Below are 27,374 nucleotides of genomic sequence, written 5' to 3'. Positions count from 1 at the left end.
TAGTGAGATGATAGTAGTCAAAACTGTTGCAGTGAGATGATAGCAGTGAAAACTGTTGCAGTGAGATGATATCCACTGAAAACTGTTGCAGTGAGATGATAGCAGTGAAAACTGTTGCAGTGAGATGATATTCACTGAAAACTGTTGCAGTGGGATGATATCCACTAAAAACTGCTGCAGTGAGATGATATTCACTGAAAACTGTTGCAGTGAGATAATAGCAGTAAAAACTGTTGCAGTGAGATGATAGCAGTAAAAACTGTTACAGTGAGATGATAGCAGTGAAAACTGTTGCAGTGAGATGATAGCAGTGAAAACTGTGGCAGTGAGATGATATCCACTTAAAACTGTTGCAGTGAGATGATAGCATTAAAAACTGTTGCAGTGAGATGATATTCACTGAAAACTGTTGCAGTGAGATGATATTCACTGAAAACTGTTGCAGTGAGATGATATTCACTAAAAACTGTTGCAGTAATATGATATTCACTGAAAACTGTTGCAGTGAGATGATAGCAGTGAAAACTGTTGCAGTGAGATGATAGCAGTGAAAACTGTTGCAGTGAGATGATAGCAGTGAAAACTGTTGCAGTGAGATGATAGCAGTGAAAACTGTTGCAGTGAGATGATATTCACTGAAAACTGTTGCAGTGAGATGATAGCAGTGAAAACTGTTGTAGTGAGATGATAGTAGTCAAAACTGTTGCAGTGAGATGATAGCAGTGAAAACTGTTACAGTGAGATGATAGCAGTGAAAACTGTTGCAGTGAGATGATAGCAGTGAAAACTGCTGCAGTGAGATGATATTCACTGAAAACTGTTGCAGTGAGATAATAGCAGTAAAAACTGTTACAGTGAGATGATAGCAGTGAAAACTGTTGCAGTGAGATGATAGCAGTGAAAACTGTGGCAGTGAGATGATAGCAGTGAAAACTGTGGCAGTGAGATGATATCCACTTAAAACTGTTGCAGTGAGATGATAGCATTAAAAACTGTTGCAGTGAGATGATATTCACTGAAAACTGTTGCAGTGAGATGATATTCACTGAAAACTGTTGCAGTGAGATGATATCCACTGAAAACTGTTGTAGTGAGATGATAGCAGTGAAAACTGTTGCAGTAAGATGATAGCAGTGAAAACTGTTGCAGTGAGATGATATCCACTGAAAACTGTTGCAGTGAGATGATATTCACTGAAAACTGTTGCAGTGAGATGATATCCACTGAAAACTGTTGCAGTGAGATGATAGCAGTGAAAACTGTTGTAGTGAGATGATAGTAGTCAAAACTGTTGCAGTGAGATGATAGCAGTGAAAACTGTTGCAGTGAGATGATATCCACTGAAAACTGTTGCAGTGAGATGATAGCAGTGAAAACTGTTGCAGTGAGATGATATTCACTGAAAACTGTTGCAGTGGGATGATATCCACTAAAAACTGCTGCAGTGAGATGATATTCACTGAAAACTGTTGCAGTGAGATAATAGCAGTAAAAACTGTTGCAGTGAGATGATAGCAGTAAAAACTGTTACAGTGAGATGATAGCAGTGAAAACTGTTGCAGTGAGATGATAGCAGTGAAAACTGTGGCAGTGAGATGATATCCACTTAAAACTGTTGCAGTGAGATGATAGCATTAAAAACTGTTGCAGTGAGATGATATTCACTGAAAACTGTTGCAGTGAGATGATATTCACTGAAAACTGTTGCAGTGAGATAATAGACACTGAAAACTGTTGCAGTGAGATGATAGACACTGAAAACTGTGGTAGTGAGATGATAGTAGTGAAAACTGTTGCAGTAAAATGATAGCAGTGAAAACTGTTGCAGTGAGATGATAGCAGTGAAAACTGTTGCAGTGAGATGATAGCAGTGAAAACTGTTGCAGTGAGATGATAGCAGTGAAAACTGTTGCAGTGAGATGATATTCACTGAAAACTGTTGCAGTGAGATGATATCCACTGAAAACTGTTGTAGTGAGATGATAGCAGTGAAAACTGTTGCAGTAAGATGATAGCAGTGAAAACTGTTGCAGTGAGATGATATCCACTGAAAACTGTTGCAGTGAGATGATATTCACTGAAAACTGTTGCAGTGAGATGATATCCACTGAAAACTGTTGCAGTGAGATGATAGCAGTGAAAACTGTTGTAGTGAGATGATAGTAGTCAAAACTGTTGCAGTGAGATGATAGCAGTGAAAACTGTTGCCGTGAGATGATATCCACTGAAAACTGTTGCAGTGAGATGATAGCAGTGAAAACTGTTGCAGTGAGATGATATTCACTGAAAACTGTTGCAGTGGGATGATATCCACTAAAAACTGCTGCAGTGAGATGATATTCACTGAAAACTGTTGCAGTGAGATAATAGCAGTAAAAACTGTTGCAGTGAGATGATAGCAGTAAAAACTGTTACAGTGAGATGATAGCAGTGAAAACTGTTGCAGTGAGATGATAGCAGTGAAAACTGTGGCAGTGAGATGATAGCAGTGAAAACTGTGGCAGTGAGATGATATCCACTTAAAACTGTTGCAGTGAGATGATAGCATTAAAAACTGTTGCAGTGAGATGATAGCACTGAAAACTGTTGCAGTGAGATGATAGCAGTGAAAACTGTTGCAGTGAGATGATAGCAGTAAAAACTGTTGCAGTGAGATGATAGCAGTGAAAACTGTTGCAGTGAGATGATAGCAGTGAAAACTGTTGCAGTGAGATGATATTCACTAAAAACTGTTGCAGTGAGATGATAGCATTAAAAACTGTTGCAGTGAGATGATAGCACTGAAAACTGTTGCAGTGAGATGATAGCAGTGAAAACTGTTGCAGTGAGATGATAGCAGTGAAAACTGTTGCAGTGAGATGATAGCAGTTAAAACTGCTGCTGTGAGATGATATTCACTGAAAACTATTGCAGTGAGATGATATCCACTGAAAACTGACCGCCTAATCTACAACCACTCTTGGTATTAGAGGGGAATTGAGACCAGTTACAGACCGCGAAAAAAGATGTCCGACACAAATAGACGTAGCTAAGAACTTTGCAAAGAAGTTTAAAAAATAGATCTTTGCTTTAGAGAACTTTATTATCGGCTCGTACGATTAACTTCTCAAGATTATGCAAATTAAAGAAATAATTTTAAGCTAATAGAATTATATTAATCCAAAGTTGTTTATTAGAAATATCGTAAGTCATTCAACGCAGACGGTTCGAGGAATCTAGAATAGGGAGAAGTTGTGATTAACACTGTGAGAAAAGTAATTTCCGTGAAAGAATTAGAAAGAAAAGATTATTTAAAAGACAGAATCTGTAGGTTTAATAACTCGTAAGTGTCCTAAAGACAACATTCAAAACAATAATCACATCGAAGCCAATGTAGAAAACATCTGGAACAACAATGGCGTCGTTTAAAAATAGATGCCAAAAAAATATGGCTTGCTAAAACCAACAGACGAGCTCTGACGATACTGGTCTACGTGGGCAAAAAAGCTGCAATCAAGCCACTTAGCAGTAAATAGAATTAAACAGTACTAAGCTGTGATTGAGATCTTTTAGAGCACGTGTCACAAGATTGTATACTAACAACGTATTGTTCATTGCCGTGATGCAGAAAGAATGACAGTCAGCTTCATGTCTAGAAGATTGATTCCGGAGATACGGACGTATCAACCAAAGATTATAGACAACGTAAACATAACCTTAGTGACGCGTGTCTCCTGAAAGCGATTGTTTTAATCGTATTAATCTTATCGAAGCAAAACCATTCGAGAGTTTTTGAAGTATAGTCAAAATAAAAGTGGATTAAGTTAACTTTTAAGTAAACTTTTAATACAAATTGATTTACTTAAATAGATTGTACATGGAGGGAGTGTTTCACGAAGGTATGCAATAGTGAACTTCAGCCACACTGACAGAAAGAAACAATATAATTTGGAAATACAAATTCTGAAAAAAAAACTACATTAAATTAGACAGATGGGAAGCATTGTTAGGAATCATATTGAACGTAATAATGAAGCATTATTATAACAAGCAGAGTTTTTGCTTCTTATACAAAATGCTTTTTCACAAACCCCGCCCCGCCCCGCCCCAAACTAACTAATTCGCTTCGTTAAAGCTTTTGCCAAATTTAAAATACAAATTTCTATTAACACGGAATAAGAACCAGAAAACATCAGAAAAATTTCCTTACCTGATCAGATACGTAGAGTTTTCTTCGTTTTCTATCGAACGACAGCCCAGATGGGTGGTAAAAGCGTGCCACTTTACCCACCCCATTTTTCTTGCCTTTGAATTCTCCAGCTAGCGTTTTAACCAAACCTGAAAGAGATTTTAAAAGACTGAAAATATGAAATGAAGCTTACGCCTACTTTCACACAAATATACTTCTGAAAAGGCTTTTAACTCTGCTGTTTTGAAAATCGATAACTATTCATATAAAAAGCAAACAGTCGAAATTTTTACAAAAAGTCTAAAAATTACTGGGAATTAAATGAGACAAAATAATGTTATTAACATTTTCGGTTAGAAGATAATTATTTTTTCTTACATAATTTATTTTAAAGCTTGGGTTAATTATAATATATATATATATATATATATATATTGTTTTTGATATTTCCCATTTGGACGATTCACTTGAGACTCACGCGCTGCACAAAGTATTAATAGTTTTAACGAAGCCATGGTTGAACTTACACAGAGTTCAGAGTAAATTTCGTTTTTTATTTTTTGCAAACAAGCACTTTTCTCCCTCTAAAACTGGAAAATCAAATTCTGAAGCTTGTCATAATTGTGGAATTAAAAAAATATTATTTCTTATTAACTTTTCATTTACCATATATTTCAAGTCATAATGAGAAACGTTATTGACCGAATGATTAATCTGACAATCAAAACATCTCTCTCTCTCTTCACACCCACGTAATGTTATCTCAGAAACTACTAATTTAATTTTCTGTTATTTATAAGTAAATGGACAAATAAATGAATAAAAAATGGCTGCATCTCAATAACACAATTCTACTTACCCTCCGTCGTCACAACACGTACGTCATGATTTTCCTGTAACAAGAAAAAATAGTTAATACCACATTATAAACGGTATCTATTATTTTGTGTAATCTAAAATGGAATTATGTTTGATTGTTCTGTTAGAAGCACTTTCCTAATGGTTTGACCTTTACTTATTATATACTTTACGACAAGAAGAGACGCACCTTAACAAAATTTAAAAAACTCCGAAGGAGTAGCTATATTTAAGTATATAATATCATTATATGGATAAGAACCACCAAATATTAAAAAAATATTCATGACAGATGTGTAATTCACAGACCATAGTCCTTTTTCTTGATTCTGGTCTATCAAACAGTCAAATAGGCACAACTTTTAGTTTTGGCTTTAATATTATCTAGTATCTTGGAAATTTTAAATAAATACGTGCAATAATTTAAAGCCTTTGTAATATTAATTTTTTTGTAATTTGAAATCCAAACAACTTCCCAAGTTTTAGTTCTTTTAGAGATTTGTTTCGACCAACACAAGTGTGATTATTGAATGTGTTTTTCATAACTTGCCAGATGTGTAATTTACAGACCAAAAAATAAAAATATTGATTATATTAAAATATTTAAAACATTTTATTTCATTCTTAAATTCAAATGTCGTACATTATTTCTAAATCAAATGCACGATGACGAAAAGACTTTTTAAGAGAGTTGTTACCAATCACACAAATAAAATATTGTTCGAGCATAAAATAGATCCGAAAAAGTTTGCAATGGCTCTAAATCATGAAAGGTGTGTAAAGAGAAGTGTTAGTACAAAAACATGCAGCGTGAACACTACCGAAATAAGCTCTATTTGATACTTTATAATTATGCATTACATTTATTTTAAAATTGTTTCAGGTGGAATGAAATCGGCTTTTAGATATCCGAAGAAAAAAAAAGCCAAAAAATAAGTAGAATTATTTTCTGCCTACCCAAAATTGAATAGGTTATTAACTCAGAGCGCATACAAACATTCATCAAGACAGTTTGTACTTACAAATTCGCACACACATAAAATATACGATGAACATTCATCAAGACAGTTTGTACTTACAAATTCGCACACGTATAAAATATACGATGAACATTCATCAAGACAGTTTGTACTTACAAATTCGCACACATATAAAATATACGATGAACATTCATCAAGACAGTTTGTACTTACAAATTCGCACACGTATAAAATATACGATGAACATTCATCAAGACAGTTTGTACTTACAAATTCGCACACATAAAATATACGATGAACATTCATCAAGACAGTTTGTACTTACAAATTCGCACACGTATAAAATATACGATGAACATTCATCAAGACAGTTTGTACTTACAAATTCGCACATATAAAATATACGATGAACATTCATCAAGACAGTTTGTACTTACAAATTCGCACACATAAAATATACGATGAACATTCATCAAGACAGTTTGTACTTACAAATTCGCACACGTAAAATATACGATGAACATTCATCAAGACAGTTTGTACTTACAAATTCGCACACGTAAAATATACGATGAACATTCATCAAGACAGTTTGTACTTACAAATTCGCACACGTAAAATATACGATGAACATTCATCAAGACAGTTTGTACTTACAAATTCGCACACATAAAATATACGATGAACATTCATCAAGACAGTTTGTACTTACAAATTCGCACACGTATAAAATATACGATGAACATTCATCAAGACAGTTTGTACTTACAAATTCGCATACGTATAAAATATACGATGAACATTCATCAAGACAGTTTGTACTTACAAATTCGCACACATAAAATATACGATGAACATTCATCAAGACAGTTTGTACTTACAAATTCGCACACGTATAAAATATACGATGAACATTCATCAAGACAGTTTGTACTTACAAATTCGCATACGTATAAAATATACGATGAACATTCATCAAGACAGTTTGTACTTACAAATTCGCACACATAAAATATACGATGAACATTCATCAAGACAGTTTGTACTTACAAATTCGCACACATAAAATATACGATGAACATTCATCAAGACAGTTTGTACTTACAAATTCGCACACATAAAATATACGATGAACATTCATCAAGACAGTTTGTACTTACAAATTCGCACACATATAAAATATACGATGAACATTCATCAAGACAGTTTGTACTTACAAATTCGCACACGTATAAAATATGATGGTCAGGGTCATATACCAAGCCTTCTGGATAATGAAAAGTCACATGGCTTGGATTTCCATCCCAACCAACGCCAGTACTAAATCCTTTTTCGGTTAGCGTCATCACTTCACCTAAAAAAAGACGCATGCTAGATACTTTTGCTCCGCAAATACGAACACGCCCTAGTATGTTCTTTCTATTGACCCGCTAGGTCAGCTGGCAGTAAGCTCGCCTGCAAACAACAAAGTTTTGGGTTGAAGAATTGTCAAATTTCGCACGTGAGCAGCAACTGAGAATTACCAGTTGATGTAGCATTCCAATAAATGACTGTTCTAGCAGAAAAACCACCAAGCTTACTTATGTGTAGGGTAGGTGGTGTATCCAAGAGTCTGTTTACTGATAAAATTCAACATAAAAAACAAGTCAGATGTAATTTTTTCTTAGTTTTAAGAAAAATAACCAGCTTATTAAGAGGTTATTATAAGACACCAAGTTACATACCTGTTGCTAGTTCTAATCTTCGGATAGCGTGATTAAACTAACAAGAAAAAGAAAGAAATGGATTATATATCTTGATGAACTGTCACAGTTAAAAAGTGTTTGACTATCTAAGTGTATTCAAGTTGGCAGTTTAGTCAAGCAAAATATTCACTATAAAATCACTATGAAATTTCAACAGTTTTTTAAGATGTATGCATATCCCAGGGAAAAAATATTAGGAAACTCAACTGTCAAAGGTAATTATAATGAGAATTGTGATTTATGTATAAAAGAATTTATTATATGATATAAAGAAATTTAGGGATGGGATGTTATCTTTATCACAATCTAACGTTTTACCTACATGATCAGAAATATACATGTAAATACCGACACCATCTATTGCAATGTCGACTGGATGAAAGAATTGCGCCTGTAACTTGACACCATCTTTAAATCCTTTAGTTCCACCTGCCAAGGTTTTCACATAACCTAAATATAAATGTACTATATTCAGGCACGCAGAGAAAAGTAAAATAACGCTTAACTGTTTAGATTAGCAGCGTAACTTATTTTACATTTAGCCAACATTAATTAACATAAAAGAAGCATATATTTCCAAAACTTTCTTTTTCAAGATTTGTTCTTAATGCGTACACAATAATTCTTTACCAAATTCCGATGACAAGGCAGTGAATATTAATTCCTATTCAATTATCTTTATCAAAACTCAAATCAAAATTCACTCAGCAAATCAAGGTTGTTCGGACTCATTAGATCAAATCAACTGAATAACGAAAAAACATTGAGAATACATGTTCTTTTCCACGCTTCAAGCGCAATCTATGGTGTTCCATGTTTTAGCAAGACTTTATGGCAGCCTTCTAGATTAGAGTTGACTGGTCCTTTGCTGTTCTATTGGTTTTAAATTACCGATCAATCTTATGTTCCAGGGTAGCCACAGCTCTAAAATTTAGACGAGGTTAAAGTCAAACTTAAGGGCAAACGACCAGACTAATTGTCAGCCCACCAGCTGTGGAAACCTCTCTTAATAAAGCTTATTTTGAAATATGTTCGTTTAGAAATGTTAATTAAGAATGTGTAATGGCAAGAAAATGTTAGGAAAGCAAAGTTTTAACTCAGCAAAGACTGCATCATTACACAAGTTACTGCTGTCTAAGTAACCGTGCTGGAAACATCAAAAACAGTTTAGGGACCATAAAGGATGAGGATATCACAATATGTGTGAAGTGCTAGATAATAAAGAAGAAGCAACGTCAATGGCCCGAAATTCTACAGCAGTCAACATTGTTTTTGACTTTTCATCACAGATGGAGAAGCGCAATACTTTTTCTTCATTAGATTTTGTATATAATTTTTGTTTTCACAGCAATTTGACATAATGTTGTCTACAGCCTGTGATTGTTCCTTATCCAAAGTTGGTACGTAGTCCAGAGTATTCTCTCTTTTCTAGAGAAGCCATATAATAAACATAAAATATAATTAACACCAGTTTATATGACATGCCGAAATTTTTAACAGTGTGAAGTGTTTTAAAAATTATTCGGTTAGACAAACTAATTCCAAGGGATACCCCCTGTTATCTAGGAGGAACCACAAAGGCAGTTATGTATAAAGCTCCCGTTTAAAATTAAAGAGCTTTACGACAAGGATGATTTTATCACGCACGACCTTTAGAAAGACTGATTTTAAAAAGTAGTCAGCTATTTCATTATGTGAACACATTAGCATTTGCTTGGCCATTTGTTTCAATTGTTCTGTTTACACATGAGAGCGAAAATAATTTTTTTACGCCTATCGGATAGGCTAGGATTTACACAAACAGACACTTTAGAATGATCTTTTTTCGGAATGTGTAAACTTACAAGTTTGTTTTCGGCTAATCTTATATTTAGTGATGTGCAAAGAAAGATTGACCTACTTAGTCCCCAACGTTAATTCTAAACATTTGTTATCTTATCCAACTTTCCTGAAATTTATAGTTCTCCTTGCCTAGTTTACAAGTCCAGTATGTGCTTTCACACCACCAGGATTCTTCTTGTCCTTATAGTGTGCCACATATCTGTTAAATTATTGTTCTAAAAGAACCCTCCTGCAACAGCAGCTCAAATAAGAACAGAGCATACAGCCTGTGAAAACGCTGTCTGAGTGAAAACTCAGCATCTTTATTTTGCGTAATAAATTTTGATTGTCATTAACCGGTTTAGCTAAACCAATTTGAGGAATAACTTTTGGTATGAGTTTCAATTTTAATTGTTAGTGTAAATAAAGACAGTACCAATAGCACCATGTAGCTACCTGATTGCATTTAGTCTTGGTTTAGTCTTGACCACTTATGTTTTAGTAAATAGAGGCAACTCAAGATGCAGCTATGTAAAAATCAAATAGGTGTAACACACACACACCACACACACACACAAAAAATAAATAAATAAAACGGGCTGGCAATAACGCACAATCAAACTGAATAAAAACAGCATAAATACAATTAGTTAGCCAACTAGCCAGGGCTACTCACAACGCACGTTTGTAGCAAAATCCTAAAATTAGTTTGTTTAAAAATGGTTAAAAAAGTGATGAACCGCTTCCTGAACATGTGGAAACGTAAAAATAAAACATTACTGTAAATATGAGTAATCATAGAAGAGATAAGGTGGAAAAAAAAACAACCTTCTAACGTCTACACCATCACTTTTGTGATAGTGTTGCATTTTCCTTTGTTTGTATATCAAGGTCTGGAAAAATTGGATTAGGTATTCATAAAGTTTGGGCTGTGTGATTTCCTTACCACCAACCAGCAGTCGAAGAAAAGTCAGAAAAAAATGTCACATATTTGTAGCTTACTAATTTTGTGTGTGGTTAAGCAAAAACGTTTTTTGCGCCCAGAGACAAAATATGAGTATTAATGGAGACTAGTCGTTAGCTATTTGAAAAATCCACAGGCTAGCCAGTTGTGCATATTCCGGTTCTCAGATTATCACCTGTGGTACATACCAGGGGCATTGCTATTTCGTACATCTTTAACACAAATAGAAATTTGGCTACCATTAATTTAAAGAAAAGTGTCATATTAAAGTTTTGGTTCCAAATTTCAGGTTACTGTTCTTACTCTTCTATTCCCGCTGCGGTACAAATGTGTCAACTTGACAAACAGTCCCAGGATTAATACATGTAAAAAGCATATAAACACATACAAATTTATCTGTTTCATGTAATGAAAACTGAACTTTAAAAAACTTTAGGTGAAACTTTAACTTAAACTTAACGTAAATACTGTAGACTTGATAGAACTTACAAAGATCCTGCATGTAGGATTATAGGAGAGGAAGGATGATTTTTTACAGGAATGGTAGAGATGTGAGAATAGCAGAGATAGAGTAAATACAGTATTTAAGAAATTTTAGGTGTAACCATCCTACATTCTGGCCCAAATAACATTTTGTAATGCTATTTATACAAATACTCTGCTTGTCCCTAGCTCTCCCTTGCTTTTTTCATTATTCACATCAGTTTTTGCATAAAGTGTGATTAAAAACATCCTTATAGTGATTATTTTTTCGAGTAATATCATTCTCAACATTTAAATTATTTTTTAAATTATGGCGAAAGGAAGAATTTATCAACAAACTCAGCATTTGTACCTTTACCCGTTTCGTTTGACATTAGTTTTTTACAAAAACGTTTTGCAATATCCCAAAAATTTATTTAACATTTCGTTATACCAGTTTCAAAAAACATTGTACCTGAAGAGTCTGTGTTTAGGTGGATGACTCTAATTGCATGGTTATCCTGAAAAAAAAAAGAATTACAGGCATAGAGAATCAACCAATATAAATATGCCAATGCAAAATTTACAAAAATTCATAACAACACTATGCTTTAAAACAGATTTCTTATTCTTATATACAGAGCTATATGTAAAAAGTGTATAATGACCAGTACACTTACCGTATCAGCCACATATAGCAATCGTTTACCATCTTGTGTTCTAAACACTGCTACACTTTGTGGATTGTAAAACAAAGATGAAACTGTACTTTGATCAACCAAACCAGGGGTGGACAACCCCGCAATTGTATCAACTTTATCTAAATGTTGTTAAAACAGATAGAACTTTAACAGTCCACGCAAAGTGCGTATTTCTTTTAAAGCAACTTAACTTTTGACCTGGTACTTCATTTGACAAAAATTATTGCTTAGAAGAAATTAAAAATATCAGAATTATCAAAACTATCTACCAAAAATTATCTAGCCACAGCTAATAGACTTATTGTCAGATTTATACATAAGATTCAGACTAAATAATTGTTGGTTCAAAAAGGAAAAGGAAAAACAGTTACTCAACAAAAAAAGTATCTATTCTAATGAACACGAAAAAATGTTACACTATGTTAAAATTAATATAACTTCCAAAAACAAAAAATGCGGCAAAAGGACTAGTGCAAATTAGGATAAGGAAAACTCACTGTTTGCTAAATAGAGTACTCTTATACGATGATTCCCCTAAATATAAAAGCATTAGTCATAATTTTAAATTGATTTTGCGCTACTTTTTACAGGTGCACAGAAAGTTAAATTTGATAAGTGTCAATAACAAGATCTTACACTGTCCGCAATGTACAACATTTCCATTTCTGGATCTAATGTTATCCCTTAAATGAAAAAATATTAACATATTGTTCAATGACATAAAATTATCATCCTATAACTGTCAACAAGTGATGATGAAACTACCAGAAATTTCATTTACAATCTCAAAACACACCTGCAATGTGTTTAAAATGAGCTTCTTTGCCAAATCCATTTGCAAATCCTTGAGTGGATCCTGCTATAGTGGTTACTTTTCCTAGATTAAAAACATATTTTCAGTTGAAAAAAAACTAAAAAAAGGCTATTTTGGGCACACTGCTAGCGCGAGAGTTAAAAAATAAGCTGGGGGTCTGGGGCTGCTGTAAGCCCCCCAGTGGTGGGGGATAGGGGCAAAGCCCCTGGAAAATTTGACGATTTTTTGGCTAAAAATACATTCTTGAGAGCGAATTAAAACATGTATTACTGACTTTAAGTTCATAAACAATGTCACTAATTTAACGTGTTTAACATCGGATGTATACTACAATGTTTATATCACATACACGTAGTTAGAGTCAGTATCAATGCTACATGAAAACACTCCAAGCTCTGCCGTATTTTGTTGGATTATGATCGAAATGGCGGCCCCATTTGGTATTTTGCCACAGGGGGGCTGACACCCCGAGAGGCCAGCACAATGCTAAACCAGTCCGGGTAATCCAACAGAACTACGAGGGAGTGCGCACACATGCAAACTAATAAAATTACCAGAACACAGGAGAGCTTTAATCACAGAGAAACACAGTTTCTCCTTACAGACAAACTACATTAGCATGCCGAGAGGAGTATATTCAGGCTATATGTGATTTTTTATATGCCATTAAATGGTTGCAGTAAAGGTTTTTCATCTACAGATTAAATAAGAAAACCTTTTTTCAACCACTTTTCAATAATTTGGGCACTTAGTTTGGGCGCTCAAAGCGGTATACCAGCACCTAAAACCCCCTGGATGCACCACTGCTTGAAACCTTAAAGCAGATACTTGCAAGACAAACAGGTCTGTGTAGAAAAGATGTATATTTTGAAAAGATTTTAGTTTAAAAGTAAAAGCAGAAGCATACCAAATTAAAAAAAATCAGACTGTTTAATTTCAGACATAAGTTTTCAGTTAAAAATAGCAGACATTTTTGTAAAGCAATTAGTTTTCTTATTTAAAAAATAACACAATTTTTATTATATAATATATCTTATGTAACAATATGCTGTGTCTGTGACAGGCATAGTGGATGTGTTCATTATTCTTCAAAGTCGCCATAAATGCATGTCTCAAATGCTAATCGACAAATTAAACATCACAACGTTAATAACAATAATTTAACATCAATAGCTTAATTTAAATTAATGACGTTATTACAATGCACTAATATCTTTAAGGCAAAATAACTTGGCGCTATATAGGGCATTTTTCCACAGTTTAGTCAACCCACCCATTTCGAAACAGACAGGTTGATGACATCATCAAAAAACCATTAAACCCCAGTATCTCTGTAACTGTTCGTAGGAAGTACATGATGTATTGATTAAAATTTCAAGCTCTATACAATAGATGCAACAAGTAAACAAATATCTCAAAAAAAATTATATTGACAGGACACTGCTGACATCAAAATTATTTAACGCCTATATCTCCTTAACCGTTAGGCAAACAGATCTTTAACGGGTTATTACTGCCGTTACCAAAGCTCAAATGACGGATATTTTGTATCTTTCTTCTTCCTCAGTGGATTTTTCCAATTAGAACTTATTCTGCAAGTAACACTTCTTTCAACACTACCTTAACCACCAACATAACACCTAAGTAACAAAAGGTTCTCAAATATCTATAAGAAGCCACTGTTGTACTAGCCAGGACACCGTTGTTACGTATAGACTGGTCACCCACAACATCTTTATTAGTGTTTTTTATTTGCCGTGCTATGTTGAGCACCATGAACACCTTATCATGCTGGTCTTCCCTCCTGAACACAACTGCAAACCTGTTTCTCTATGCTTCTAACTTTTCCTTATGTGCTGGTGTACAAGCACGGCACTTAGCTTCTAATTAGATATTTTTACCACTACCTGACTTCCACCCAAGGTTACTATTATCCTTTATACAGCGATCAACCTATATCATCAAAAGCTTCTGGAACACAATTCTTAGTCCAAGAATTTTTAACATTTACACTATCACATTGACCATTGTGGTCCAACTGCTGAAATTTTGCATTAGCTTTATTGGCTACAATCTTTTTCTTCAAGTTCCAAACTTTCTGAATGGGGCTTTATTCCCCTTGGGTTTCTAAACACTTTTTAAGACAATATCACAAACCAGCAACCTATGCTGGGGAACACACTCTTTCCCTAAATAACATTCACATCTTTCATCACCTTTTTATTTCACTTTCTAACCAGCAAGTAGTCATCTGTGTCTGACAACCACCTGAATAATATGATCAGCACACTCAGTCTTTTACTGAACGTTGTATACACGCTCTGCAACAAATATGCCAATACCTCCGTAACAATCACTTTTACCAATCCCAAAACGTGTTTACATTTCCCTCCTAACATCTATGAATGTCACTGCAGTTCCTCCTCACCTGACTTCCTGTGCACAACATATATTAACAGATCTATGTTAATAGGGTTAGGGTTAGCTGTTCACTTTTTTTGGAAACTCACGCTTGGCATTTCATTTATTCTAAATACTTTTATGCATGTAAAAGAGAGTAAATAGTAGTGAAGAGAAATGCAACTAAAAATTATGTCAGATAATTTTGTATTACCAAGTACATTTAAATCGTAACAAGCCACAAGGCAAGGAATGATATTTTATGCTCCCCTTTTAGTTCTGTGATGGAGCTAATCTTTCACCCATACAGCTCTTTTTTCCTAACTTTTCTTTCATGTGAAAGAATGAAACTGCTTAAAAAGATTAAGGAGCACAACATTGTTTCTTCTTCATTGTCGGTCATTCCTAAGGTTATGATAAATTTAATTCAGATTGTTCTTGATAGTGTATCATGTATACATACAAAATTATTAAATCAATTTAAGAATTGAATAATTATTGACCTAATTATTGATCTACAAAATTGTTCTGTCTATATGGGCCATTAGAAAAAATTTATAAAAAATAAAACTAGAATTATCATATTTAACAGACTTACTAGTTTTCAGGTCTACTTTTCTAATTTTATCTGTGCTGTGCTCTGAATCTAGACAACCCTAGAAAAAAACTATGAATAAACAAATCAAGCTATAAATTAAGATTGCTTTTTAACATATTCATTAAAATTAATTAATTGTTAAAACAAAATAATGCATAGCATAGGGTAACATAACAGAATGAAAACTAAAAGAGAAGTAAATGCAAAGATAAAAATGAATACTATCAATGTCAGAAGCAATTATAGCAAAAACCTGTTAAATCATGAAATCAAAAAACACAAATTCCTTCAAATTGTAATCAGGAGCTTTTACTCTTGAAATGAATTATGCTAAACAGTTCACAAAATGTACATAAGAAATCAGGGTCGATAAAAATGTTGCAGAAAACAATCATGTACAATTGAAATCTGGCATTGCCGAACACAATCGTTACCTAATGTTTAATGGCATCCACAGGTGGAAAGTAATGTTGCATTAGCTATAAGAAGTTTGAAAAGTTGATTTTAATTATATTTTTTACATTATTATGTCATCTTGTCATAATACTTATATACTTACACTGGCCCCATAAATATAGCAGAAGATAGACAGTGGGTTAAAGGTAAGTGTTAACATGAAGAATAACTGGATACTTTGAACGATATAAATTAAGACATTGGTTGTAAGAAAAAATTTCATAAAGGAAGATTAGTGATTTTAGTAAATATCAATTGAGAGCTGAATTAGAGTGATCCACAAGCTACAAAAATCCTCTAGTGTTGAAGAATGTGTCCGCTTTATTGATTGGAAAGAAAGGTAAAAGTGCAGAAAGCACATACAGATTTGGTTAATGAGGTGAAAACTTTAACTTTATGTGCTTTGTTAGATGCTGAGGCTACACTTGCCATTCAAGATATGACACAAGATGGTATTATAAAACTTACTTCTAATTACACAAAATATTCCTTAAAGATGTAAAGCATTGTGAATATGAGAATGATGATGCATATGAGAAATTTAAGCAATTTAAAAGAAAAATTAAATCATTGAGTTAGAAGATCTTTAATTTGAAAAGGCATGATATCGAGTTTTACCAGATGCTGTTACCACTTTTCGATATTTAAACAGTGCCAACCTTTTCCACACAAAAGAAATAAATTGTAAGAGCAATAATTTCGGATTCAAAGTATAATTGATGATAGATCAAGTTGAGAAGGTATTTCACGAAGCTTCAAATTCAAAAGATGATGATCCACCAGTTTTAATCAGTTTGAATTGCACTTGTTGTTTGCTCGACCTAGACCTCTTAATGTGTGGCAATGACCAATAACTTGGGATCTGCACACTAGCTTGCAAAAATAATTTGGATGTTGGTAAGCTAGTATATGACCCATTATGTTTACCCACAAATTTCAATGCAAACTGATGTGTGACAAAGAAATAAGTGCAATCAATTTGTGCTACTTTGTGCACCACTAACATACTGCCTTGCAGTGAGCAGGGTTTGATCTGCGGTTCCTAGAATTGCAAACTGCAAATGAACCCACTACACAACGTGCAGCACTATATTAATGATACACATAGATAATGTATTCAGGTGACATAGGGGGCTGATTCAGGTCAAAAGCCTAGACAAAATGATATTATAAGTATTACATTTAATGAAAATACGAAACTTGAAACTTTTATAAAAGTAGTATGAAAGACTGTCACAGAGATTTTCACAAATAAGTGTTTCGATTTTTTGGATGTAAGTATTATAACAGTATATAAGTTAAAAAAATAATGATCACAATATTTGACTTAATCCATTAAAGTTTTTACCGTGCAAGCGCAGCTTTAGTCATCTCTGTCATGCAATGTAGTAAAAAGTAAATCTCGACACTTTCAAATTTATTACCTGGATACTAAGGCATTATCAACTAGATCATATACCTCGAAATATGATCATATATCGGACTATAAAAACTAGTTGATCATACTTTAAAGTTCAACTATGGCGTTAAAGTTGTTTCTATGTACGGCTATGTTATGTTCTCCTAAGAGGGTTGGACTATGGGACTATTATTTTATATCTCATTGACTGCGTCAAATTTGTTTTTATGTATGGCTATGTTATATTGTTCTGTAAGGGTTTGGCAGTCGATTAGACTGTATAGTTCACAAATGCCATCAAAGTTGTTTCTAGGTATTGATAAAGGTTTTAGGCATTTTCGTATAAATATTGGTCAGCCATGCGCAAAAGAATCTTTCCGTCAGCATTGCTTGCAAGAGCTTTACACGTAAGCATGTGAAGTTCGTTCTTTTTCATGAGAACATTTGATTAGCCACCTCAAATATGCGTCAAATGACTTAAAACAATTAAATCTAATCCTTGTGTTACAAAACAAGTCGATTTTAATTATTTTAAGGTGAGTTGTATACGTTTTGTTCCTATGTGTTTTTGTTATATATAGAGCGATCACTAGGCCAGCTAGAATGTAGCCAGTTCTGTTAACTATTTTATTACAGGTTAAAGGTGTGGAAATTGCCTTTGACTCTGTATTTGTTTGACAAAATGGCGATAGTATTTATTTTGTACACTAATGATGAACGTTAGCTTCTACTGTAAGTGTCCTTTTCTGATCTATCTTTCTTCATGAATAAAATGTCAACACTAAAACCTTGCTTGATCTAGCATATGTTTAAAGGACACAAAACAATTCTTTATGTCACTTTTTACTATTTTGGTAATATCTAGAGCTCTATTTCGTAAGTTGTAAATGGTTATGCATGCAAATTGATTCTATTTTTTCTATTTTTAGGGTTGTGCCTGTACACATAATGATGATAACAGATTAAAATGAGGAATTTTACATCAATTATTTTGAGGAGTTTCGACTAACAAAATCAGAGGCAGAATCCGCCCCACTCCCACCCCCCCCCCCCCCCCCCAGGGACGGAATAGGGTTAAGAAAATATAGGGCTTTTTATAGTGAAATGATTCTTTACTCCTCAAAAATCACTAAATGAAAAGAAGCTTTAGAGCTTCCTTCTGGTTAAGTGTTCTTATTAGTGTATACAGCCTTTGTCAACAATGCAAAACAAGGAATAATCAATCTACATCACAATGGTTCCTTCTTTAAAGCCTTTAATAACAGTGTTATCCAAAGACCCTCTTAAATGGATCTTATTGAATTTATCTTATAAATGCATATGAAAGAGCAATTTTGTTAATAGTATAATTTATATTGATGGTGGTGGTGTAGTTTACAAAAATGTTCAACCACGGTTATACTGGGGTTTGCAAAACTTGATATTTTCCTGAATTTAGCCTGTTTTAGAGTCGCAAAGCCCCATACCCCAATTGGGAGACTAACAGACCTCTTCAAACTTCCAGCTGATTTGTCCAATTTTGTGCTTCCTGACATACGTTGTTCAACTTATTAATCTGTAAAGTCACACATAGGGTGCATTCCATTTAACACAAATAAGTGTCTAAATTTAATAATTTTACTCAAAAGTTTTACTACATCCATTTCATTTAGCTTTGTTTTTAAGTTAAATTAGCACTTTGAGTAAAAAAAGTCACTTAATTTTTATATCAACTCAAGAGGTTATTAAAATAAGTAAAAAAATAAAGATTATTGTGCATTTTTACTCACTTTTAACTCAGATTTTGGTCATCTGTCTGTAAAAGTAAACACGCCATTCCATTTTGCTGCTAAAAGTGCTAGATAATTTCCGCATAATATATAAAATGGTGGATTTTTTGTAAACAAACTAATTTGAAGGTCCACAAAAATTGCACACTTTTAATTTGTTGATATTTGAAACGAAACAAAATGAAACATGTTTTTTGACGAAGATTTTTGTTGTTCCACAACCAACGCGCCTGAAAATATTTTATTCACAATCAATTCTTCAGCTCTTTATCTGGTTGTGTCAGTTTTTGTGTTAAATGGAATGTACCCTTATATGTATGAGAAGACGTTTAATGTAACAAATACAACATACACAATCAGCCACATAAACAGCATGATTATAGTGATCGTATGCAATGCCCCATGGGTAATTAAATCTAGCCTCTTCGCCTTGACCGTCTTTTGAGTTACCAAGATCATTGCAATCTGTTTTCTTTCCTTTGTGGGGCAAGCCTCCTCCAGCGATAGTTTCCACAATGCCTTAAACAAAAAAAGCCTTTCATTAGAGACTACAAAAAAAGTTATGCAAATAATTATGGGTAAAACACATAGGTATTTTGGTTTCAGAGATTCCATTTTAAATTTATGATCAAGTAAACCATTTACATGACAATATTTTTAGATAGAGCCAATATATAAAGGAGAAACAAAAACACTGGAACAGGAAAAAATAGAGTTGAATTCACCTCAATATGTCTATTCCATCTACAAAGTCATTTAGACTAGTAGTATTTGTCCCTTTACAAATTAAGATCAGTATTAACTTGAAGGTTGGTAAAATTCCTATCACCATCAAAATTTGAAAAACATGAGTAAAATACCCCAGAATAAAGTGTAACGTAAATATCCAGAACGTTAAAAAAGTTTCTAGTTAATTTAGAACCTGTAACTAAGGCTTAGACAACATTTTTCTAGCAATCGCAATACAAACCTCACACTTGTACTTCGTTCTCGATACACCTGTGATAAAGGCAGGCTGCCTGAATCATATTGTTAATATTATAAACGTTTAAAGAAAACAAGAGAAAATGGTTTTTATTAAGGTTATTTTCATAATAAGGATAAACATATTTCCCAATTTTACTTAAAACAGTTGAGCTTTAACATGTTTATAAGATGTCATTGGCATTTTCTTTGTGTAAATTTATCCCAGGACTAAGATAAGTAATTAAAATTTGCGGTTGCAAGGAAATGGTGATTTTCGCGAAAACCTAGTAGCCCATATTGTCTGAATGATAAGAGGCGCCAATTTTACATGGTGAGATTATCGCTAAGAGAGTCAAAATACAAGTGAAAAAAAAAAGACATACTATGTTCTTATATATTATGGCAAAAATACGTATTGAAAATTACCCTGGAAGATTCTGAAATTTAAAGTAGACCTTGAAAACCGAGAATTATGGGCTAAACAAATCATTAGGTACCCCAATTCTCAATTATTATTTTAACTAACCTGCAATGTTAAAATACTAAGTTATATTTTAACATTGCAGGTTAGTTTATGTAAAAAATTGAAAATAAAAATTTTACATATAGTATGCTAAAATAATAGTTAAAATAATAGTTATTCTTATCCTAAAAATCAAGAATCATATTTAATAAGTACAAGCAGAAAATCCTTAAAAATCAACAATTTTCCTTGAGAAAATTTATAAATTTATTTAACGCATTTCCCTAAAAATTACAAAATGACATTTTGCCTTTCCAACATTTTCTAAAATTGCTAGGTATGACAGAAAAAGATGAATAAAATGAAATATACACAATTACATACTGAAGCTAGCATGCGACAGGAACAAGCACCCAGTTTTTAAAGCTCTCCAGAGCCTTGAAAAAATAATAGGGCAAAATAAACCTTTTTTCTTAATTCCGATGCTTAAAGGGTATGATGTATACCTAATGATGGATTGTATAAGGAGTAGAAAAGCTTTACGGCTAATGTGGTAAATCAAGCAATCAATGTATAAGGTCTTTAGCCTTGAGACATCATAATGACCCAATTTTAAATTCAATTGCAATATGGGATACTTCCGGAGCATATGACTAGCAAGAAGGTTCTTAAATTCTAACATTGAAAGAAAAAGAGAAAAGTAGTGCAGAAATAGCGAATGAAGCTTGCAGGCAAAACAAACTGTTTAACCTTTAGCGTGCGAAAGACGTATATATACATTTTAAGACCATAGTCACTTCGAGCAAATCATACGGTAGCCACAATGCTCCGAAACCACAAAAATGGTTGAAATAGTAAGCAGACACATAAATAAGCTATCATAAAGAATTTTTAGCGCCCTTTGAATCTTTAAATCTTTCAAGCGCCCACTTTGTTGTTGCCAACAAGCTCCTCGTCAAAAAAAATAAAACTATACATTGATACAATATATTGCTGTCTTTATTGTCATGTCAAGGCTAATTTTTTCCTTTTTCTCTTTTCCTTTCTTTTAATAGATGTTTGTTTTTTGTTGTTTTTTCCCTCTTATTTCCCTTTTCTTTCTTTTTTCTACTCTTTTTGCTCCATTGTCCTTCTGTCTCTTCTTTCCATATACTTTTCAATCCATTCATTTGTTTCTCTCATTCTGCCAATGTTGTTTGTCTCCTTTAACCATTCCTTTGCTATATCTCTTTTCCCACACAAGTTTACTCTTTTACAAACTATTATTATATATATTATAGTTTCTTTTTTTCCACATACACACGTCCTATTTTTTCCCATATTATTGCCTATGTCTAACATTTCCAATCTTCTTCTTATCGTATAACTAGCTTCTTTTATCCCCATTTAACTTATGTACTTTTTTCTTTCGAATTTTTTTCCACTTTGGTGTCTCATTTTCCTCATGTTATTTTCATTTTGCCCCATTTCCTCTTCTAGTTTCTTTTCAATCCCTCCCTTTACTTTCTTTTTCCACTCTGCTTTTGTCATCCTTTTTTTACATGTTCCAACTCCACTCCTATCTTACTTGCAATATTTTTTGTTTCCCTTTGTCCATTTCTTATCAGATCTAATATCACCTGGTTGTCTATCCTCATCTGACAACATCACTCTCTGGTAGCAAATCCTTTTTTTCATCGTTCATATTCCAAGATCTTTCATCAATCCCAAGTAAGGTGTAGTTTTAGGCACATTCAATAATCTCTTCACTATTTTACCTTGTACTCTTTCCAGCCTTTCCATCTGCTGCTCTGATATTACTGTCCAGCATTCTAAGTTGTATGTTAAGGCACTAACAACTGTTCTTTCAAACAGGACCAGTCTAGTTTCTGTTGATAGACTTCCTACTAGCTCTTCTTTTCCTATTTTACACACTTCACTAATTACACCTTCTATTCCCTTTTCCACTTTCTCAATCTGCTTACACACTGTTCCTTCTTTTCCAATCCAGTTTCCTAAATACTTTATATTCTTCTGTACCTTCAATTCTACCTTGTCTCATGTGCAACTTGACTTGCCTGTTGCACATATGCAAACTTGTTGTTCCACGAGACAGTTGCAGCAAAAAATGGCGTCCAGTTCAAAACAAGTAAAAATATATTTTGAAATGATGTTTTAGACTTTATAGATGACTTAGATTCTTCAGATGTGTCAGGTAAGATTGTTTTTTAATATTTCATGCAATGAATATTTTTTCAGGTCCTTTTTTATATAGCTAGTTAGCTATGTTTAGACTCTGATGAGGTATCCGATGCCCACGAAAATGAAATGAGTAGTTCAAGCTGGTCTAATCAGCAAGAGGACTCAACCTTAGATAACAATAAGAACAACAGTTATCAGGAGAATGACACGCTACCTTGTATATCATCCACACCAATACCACCGACTGAAAGCGAAACTAAAAATGAAGCATATGTGACAGAAAGCGATTCCACTTTTGATGATGATGATGATGATGATGAAACTACTTTAGAAAAACGGGTTAAAAAGGCAGAGACAGACCTCCTACCAAGACTAAACAGTTGTTGCGAAGGCACATAAACGTCAACGAATGGCGGTCACTCAGGTCGCTGCTAAGAGGAGGTCACGCGGTATCCAGCTAACGTAGAAGAGCAACATGTTATTACATATTATTCATACCAAAGTACTGATTTCATTGTCATTTTATATACTATTTCACTATTGAATGGCAACTAAAAAATATGAATAGTTAAATAGCAACTGAAAATTGATAAAAAAATTTTACGACACTGCAAATCAGGAAATATCATCTGTTTTTACATGCCAAAAAAAGTCCGAAAAAAAAAATAAACAGTTAATGAAGTTACGCAACTCTGTGTGACTTGATCTGTGACTTTAAGATTTGTCTCTTTTTTGTAGCAAGGTCAAATAAATTGTAAGTAGTGCTTTGAATTTCAGGAATAATTTGGGGGAGTTTGGGAAGATACTGGAAATTTCAGGAAAATATCGCAAAATTTATTTAAAAAGTCATTCAAACTTGCGGTTGTTTGCCAGAATTTAATAAAATCTGAAAAGTTTTATACTTTTTAGTTTATTTTTTTTTAAAAAAAGTATCTTTTCTACAGATTGGAATGTGCACTGATGAAGCGCCCGTATATGTCAAGATGCATGACTTGTAAAGTGTGACCTTGGGGACCATTATTTACTAACATTATGCCTAGCACATAAAATTAGCTAGCTACGAGATGCATTTAAACTTTCAGACTTAAATAACGGCTGCAATGACGGCTATGTTAACATACAATACATGTTTAAAAAAGCTAACTTAACTTACTGTTAACACCAAAATTAATGTCCATCAGTAGAAAAGTCATGAAAAGTTTTAATAAGCTGCTAATTCTTTTGAATTAAGCAGGGGGAAAGGCTTTTCATTGTGACGACATATTTCGTACAGCAAGCGATATTTTGGAACAACTCACTGAGAATGATGATGAAGTAGTGCCTGAGCTTCAAACACGAGAGCAAGTTGCAGAAAATCCCAACAATGATGCAGCCTTGTTTCATGGCTACCTGTTAAAAGGAAGTGTACAAAAAGCTATAGAGTCTTGTAAAAATGAATTTGTTACGATTCTTCAAGTCTTAAAGGAGTCTTTATCTGCCTGTTTACATTCGCTTCTAAATAACGAGCTGTTTAAATCCATTAGTATCATACCCCATTCTGAGTCCTACCAATTCATTGAGCCTGATGTAATTTATGAAGAAGTAAAGGTTGTTGCTCCTTTTGAGTCAATACTTGTTGCTAATCATTGCAATATAACCAATAATATTGCAATATAAAAGATGAATTTGAATTGCTTCATGGCCATAAAAACGATATGCACATATCAAAATCTAAGCCTGGAAAGTGTTGGCCTACTATCTTTTGTATTGGTGGTGATTTGGGAATCCCAAATCTGTTACACGTCATTGAGATATGTCTTGTGGTACCATTATTGAGTGCAGAATAGGAGCACGTTTGTTTCATTCTGTGGCGTATTTTTTTTAAAAGAAAGGCAGTCTTTGAAACAAGAAACACTTGAAATGTTACTTTGTGTATGCTTTGATGACAAACAAACCAAAGAACGGTATAATGATGCTGTCAGTATGTTTCTAAAAGAATACCTTGAAGGAACAGTACGCTGGAGGAAATGTCATCTGCAAGGACACGCATGTCCATCAAAACGTAAATTGACCAAACAACCACATCATGATGTTGCAAGCGTCCTTGCAGAAAGCCCATCGGAAGATGAAGACGGTGAAGTAGAACATCAAGCTTTTGAAAATATTCCGCTAGATAGTATATCCAATGATGAATGGAGTTCTGATGACCATTAGACATTTAACATAAGTTATGTATTCTTTCGTTTGTTTTGTTAAGATCAAAACTTAATATTATAAAAATATAGCATTGAGCAAAACTTTTGTGTCACTTTTTTTTGTTGTAATTATTAGCCGCTGTTCAACTTTTCGTCAATTAATTTATATAAATATTTTTTGTTCCACAAGTAGTCATATCAATATTGTTTTTTTCCACAAGCAGTTACAAAAACAGATAGATAGATAGATGTGCATATTTTACATGGCTAGCCTCACAAATATCGAGGGATATACCCTGTCTATTATTTCCAGGAGGGGCCATGGCTTAGATGGAGAGTCCTAGAGTATTTAATGCTCATTTTGAGCTACGCAGACCCAATTAGTAGGGCCCACGCTCTACTAGACAACTCCCGGCAACATCCAACGGCCCACACAGTGTGCCATCTCCCCAATTTCCCTCACATGGCTTGGGTTAACCCGGGGCTATGGTAACATTCACTCGCCCATGTTGAATCGCCGTCAAGAGGAATCGAACCCCCGTCTCCCGCACAGAGTACGAAAGCTATAACCACTAATCTACGACGCCACAAATTAATTACTGACTCGACTTTAACTCTTTTCTACTTTGGTCGAAATCCCCGGCTGTAAACATTACTATTAAAACAGCAACCTTTGTGTGCTCACCCACCATTGGTAATTAATTGATATTAAGATAAGTGCTTGTACAAAGAAATTCTCATTTGGTTAGAGATTTAACAGATTTTCATCTTATAAATGGAAATTGTTTCATAATTCTTTTTACATCGTTTCATAATTGCATATAAAGAAACGAATTGCATGTTTCATATTTTTTCACAAAACGATTTTCTATAGATTATGAAAAAGAGAACGAATTGGAAAGGATTTCGAAAAAGCTTGAAACAACTAGATATGATTGTGAAACTATTATTTATGAAAAAATGTGAAAGTGATAAGACGTTTCATTGAATCAAATTTTAAAACAAATAAATTAATTAAAAACCAATCAAGCTTGTTAAACGTTAAATTATTATATATTTTGTAAGAACATAACAATCAACCTATTTTGTTATAAATATAGAGAAACTAAAACTACTATTTCTAAAAGCTAGTGCTTTTTACAGGCCTTGCCATGAGAGGTGTGCAATTGAACGCGCACGCGTCCACACACGTGCAACATGTCCAAGGCGTGCGATTGAACACACGTGCAAAATTTAAAGTGATTTCCTTTTATTTACCTTGCATTTTTATTTCTTAATCTTAGTTTTAACCGCACCACGAAAAGATAATTTACATACGAGAAATTAATTTGAACATGGTACAGTGCTGCTTATATCTTATTTCACCCGTGTTTTATGACGTCATGTAAAGAACCTTTGCATATCTTTTGTTTACATTATGAGCTTAATTGCTTTCTATTGTTATCGTTGTGCGCGAGTCATAACAATAAGATTTGATGAGTCCTTTTGTTCTTGCATGTAACATGCATGCTATTGTTTAAAAGTGTTAACAATCATGAAAGATATTAAAAGATATTTTTAAAAAAATGAAAAGATTCTGTGTTTAATGTACAGTCATGTTTATGCGAAGAATGTAAAACCAAAGCAATCGTACTAAAACTTTTTATAATAGCTTTGCACCTTGCGCATTCCAACTGTTTCTTTATTTACATTTTGAGAACACTGTTTTGATACTCACGTGCCTTGATTTTTGTGCATGCAGCTAATAATAGTAAAAGTAGTTTCGAAAACTAGTTTTGGTCGATCAAATTAAACTTACTTGATGAAGATCGTTTAAAAATCATGAAAACAGGATTGCAGAAAGCGAAAACATTGCCGTAGATTGTCTAAAAATCATGAAATCGGGATACATATGAACATGGTTCACTTTGGTCAAAAAATTAATGAATTGTACGGAACCGTATTCCCAAAGTTTAATTTAAAGATGGTGGCAGGGTGGTGATGCCAGGGTGAGGATGTGCTCTAATATTATTCTTGTTTTGTTAGCTAGTGACTTTCTTTCAGCATCTGATATAAAGTTAATGTGGATTTTAATAATAAGTACCATATTTTAAAGAACCAGAGAAAGCCTGGTGGAAGAAAAACATTAAGTTCAGAGACTTTAAAACAATTTCAAAAAAACGTGCACCCCATCACACGCCCAGGTCCTTTTGCGCATGCTATTTGTCACACTCACAACTAAAACTCATGGCAAGGCCTGTTATACACCTGAGTATTCATTCAATTACTCAATGGGTAATTATTCTTTTATTACTCTATAACACAAGGACTAAAACAGCTAACCAACAAATTAACACAGTTTTTTAAAATTCGCTTTAACCTTGCTCAACCGCGTTAATTAAATGCCACAGCGAACAAGAAGTCTATGCAGAACGACCAGATAACCAACAGCCAACAAACAAAACAACTATAGAAC

General features: G+C 33.6%; 1 protein-coding gene across 1 annotated transcript in view; it reads right to left on the bottom strand.

The window, feature by feature from the left end:
* Positions 1-27,374, bottom strand: part of LOC130636199 (NHL repeat-containing protein 2-like) — a 39,163-nt gene that overhangs the window by 2,833 nt on the left and 8,956 nt on the right. The window contains exons 2-13 of the mRNA XM_057445840.1: positions 19,488-19,654; positions 15,512-15,569; positions 12,496-12,576; positions 12,336-12,382; positions 12,197-12,233; positions 11,679-11,818; positions 11,474-11,519; positions 8,074-8,201; positions 7,731-7,767; positions 7,224-7,360; positions 5,028-5,061; positions 4,190-4,317 (exon numbers count right to left, since the gene is read on the bottom strand). Coding sequence (XP_057301823.1) covers positions 4,190-4,317; positions 5,028-5,061; positions 7,224-7,360; positions 7,731-7,767; positions 8,074-8,201; positions 11,474-11,519; positions 11,679-11,818; positions 12,197-12,233; positions 12,336-12,382; positions 12,496-12,576; positions 15,512-15,569; positions 19,488-19,654 — 1,040 coding nt within the window. The remainder of the gene's footprint in view (positions 1-4,189; positions 4,318-5,027; positions 5,062-7,223; positions 7,361-7,730; positions 7,768-8,073; positions 8,202-11,473; positions 11,520-11,678; positions 11,819-12,196; positions 12,234-12,335; positions 12,383-12,495; positions 12,577-15,511; positions 15,570-19,487; positions 19,655-27,374) is intronic.

The sequence above is a fragment of the Hydractinia symbiolongicarpus genome, chromosome 3, assembly GCF_029227915.1.
Source record: "Hydractinia symbiolongicarpus strain clone_291-10 chromosome 3, HSymV2.1, whole genome shotgun sequence".
Lineage (NCBI taxonomy): Eukaryota > Metazoa > Cnidaria > Hydrozoa > Anthoathecata > Hydractiniidae > Hydractinia > Hydractinia symbiolongicarpus.
The sequence above is the reverse complement of the archived record's forward strand: the minus strand, read 5'-3'. Positions and strand labels throughout refer to the sequence as shown.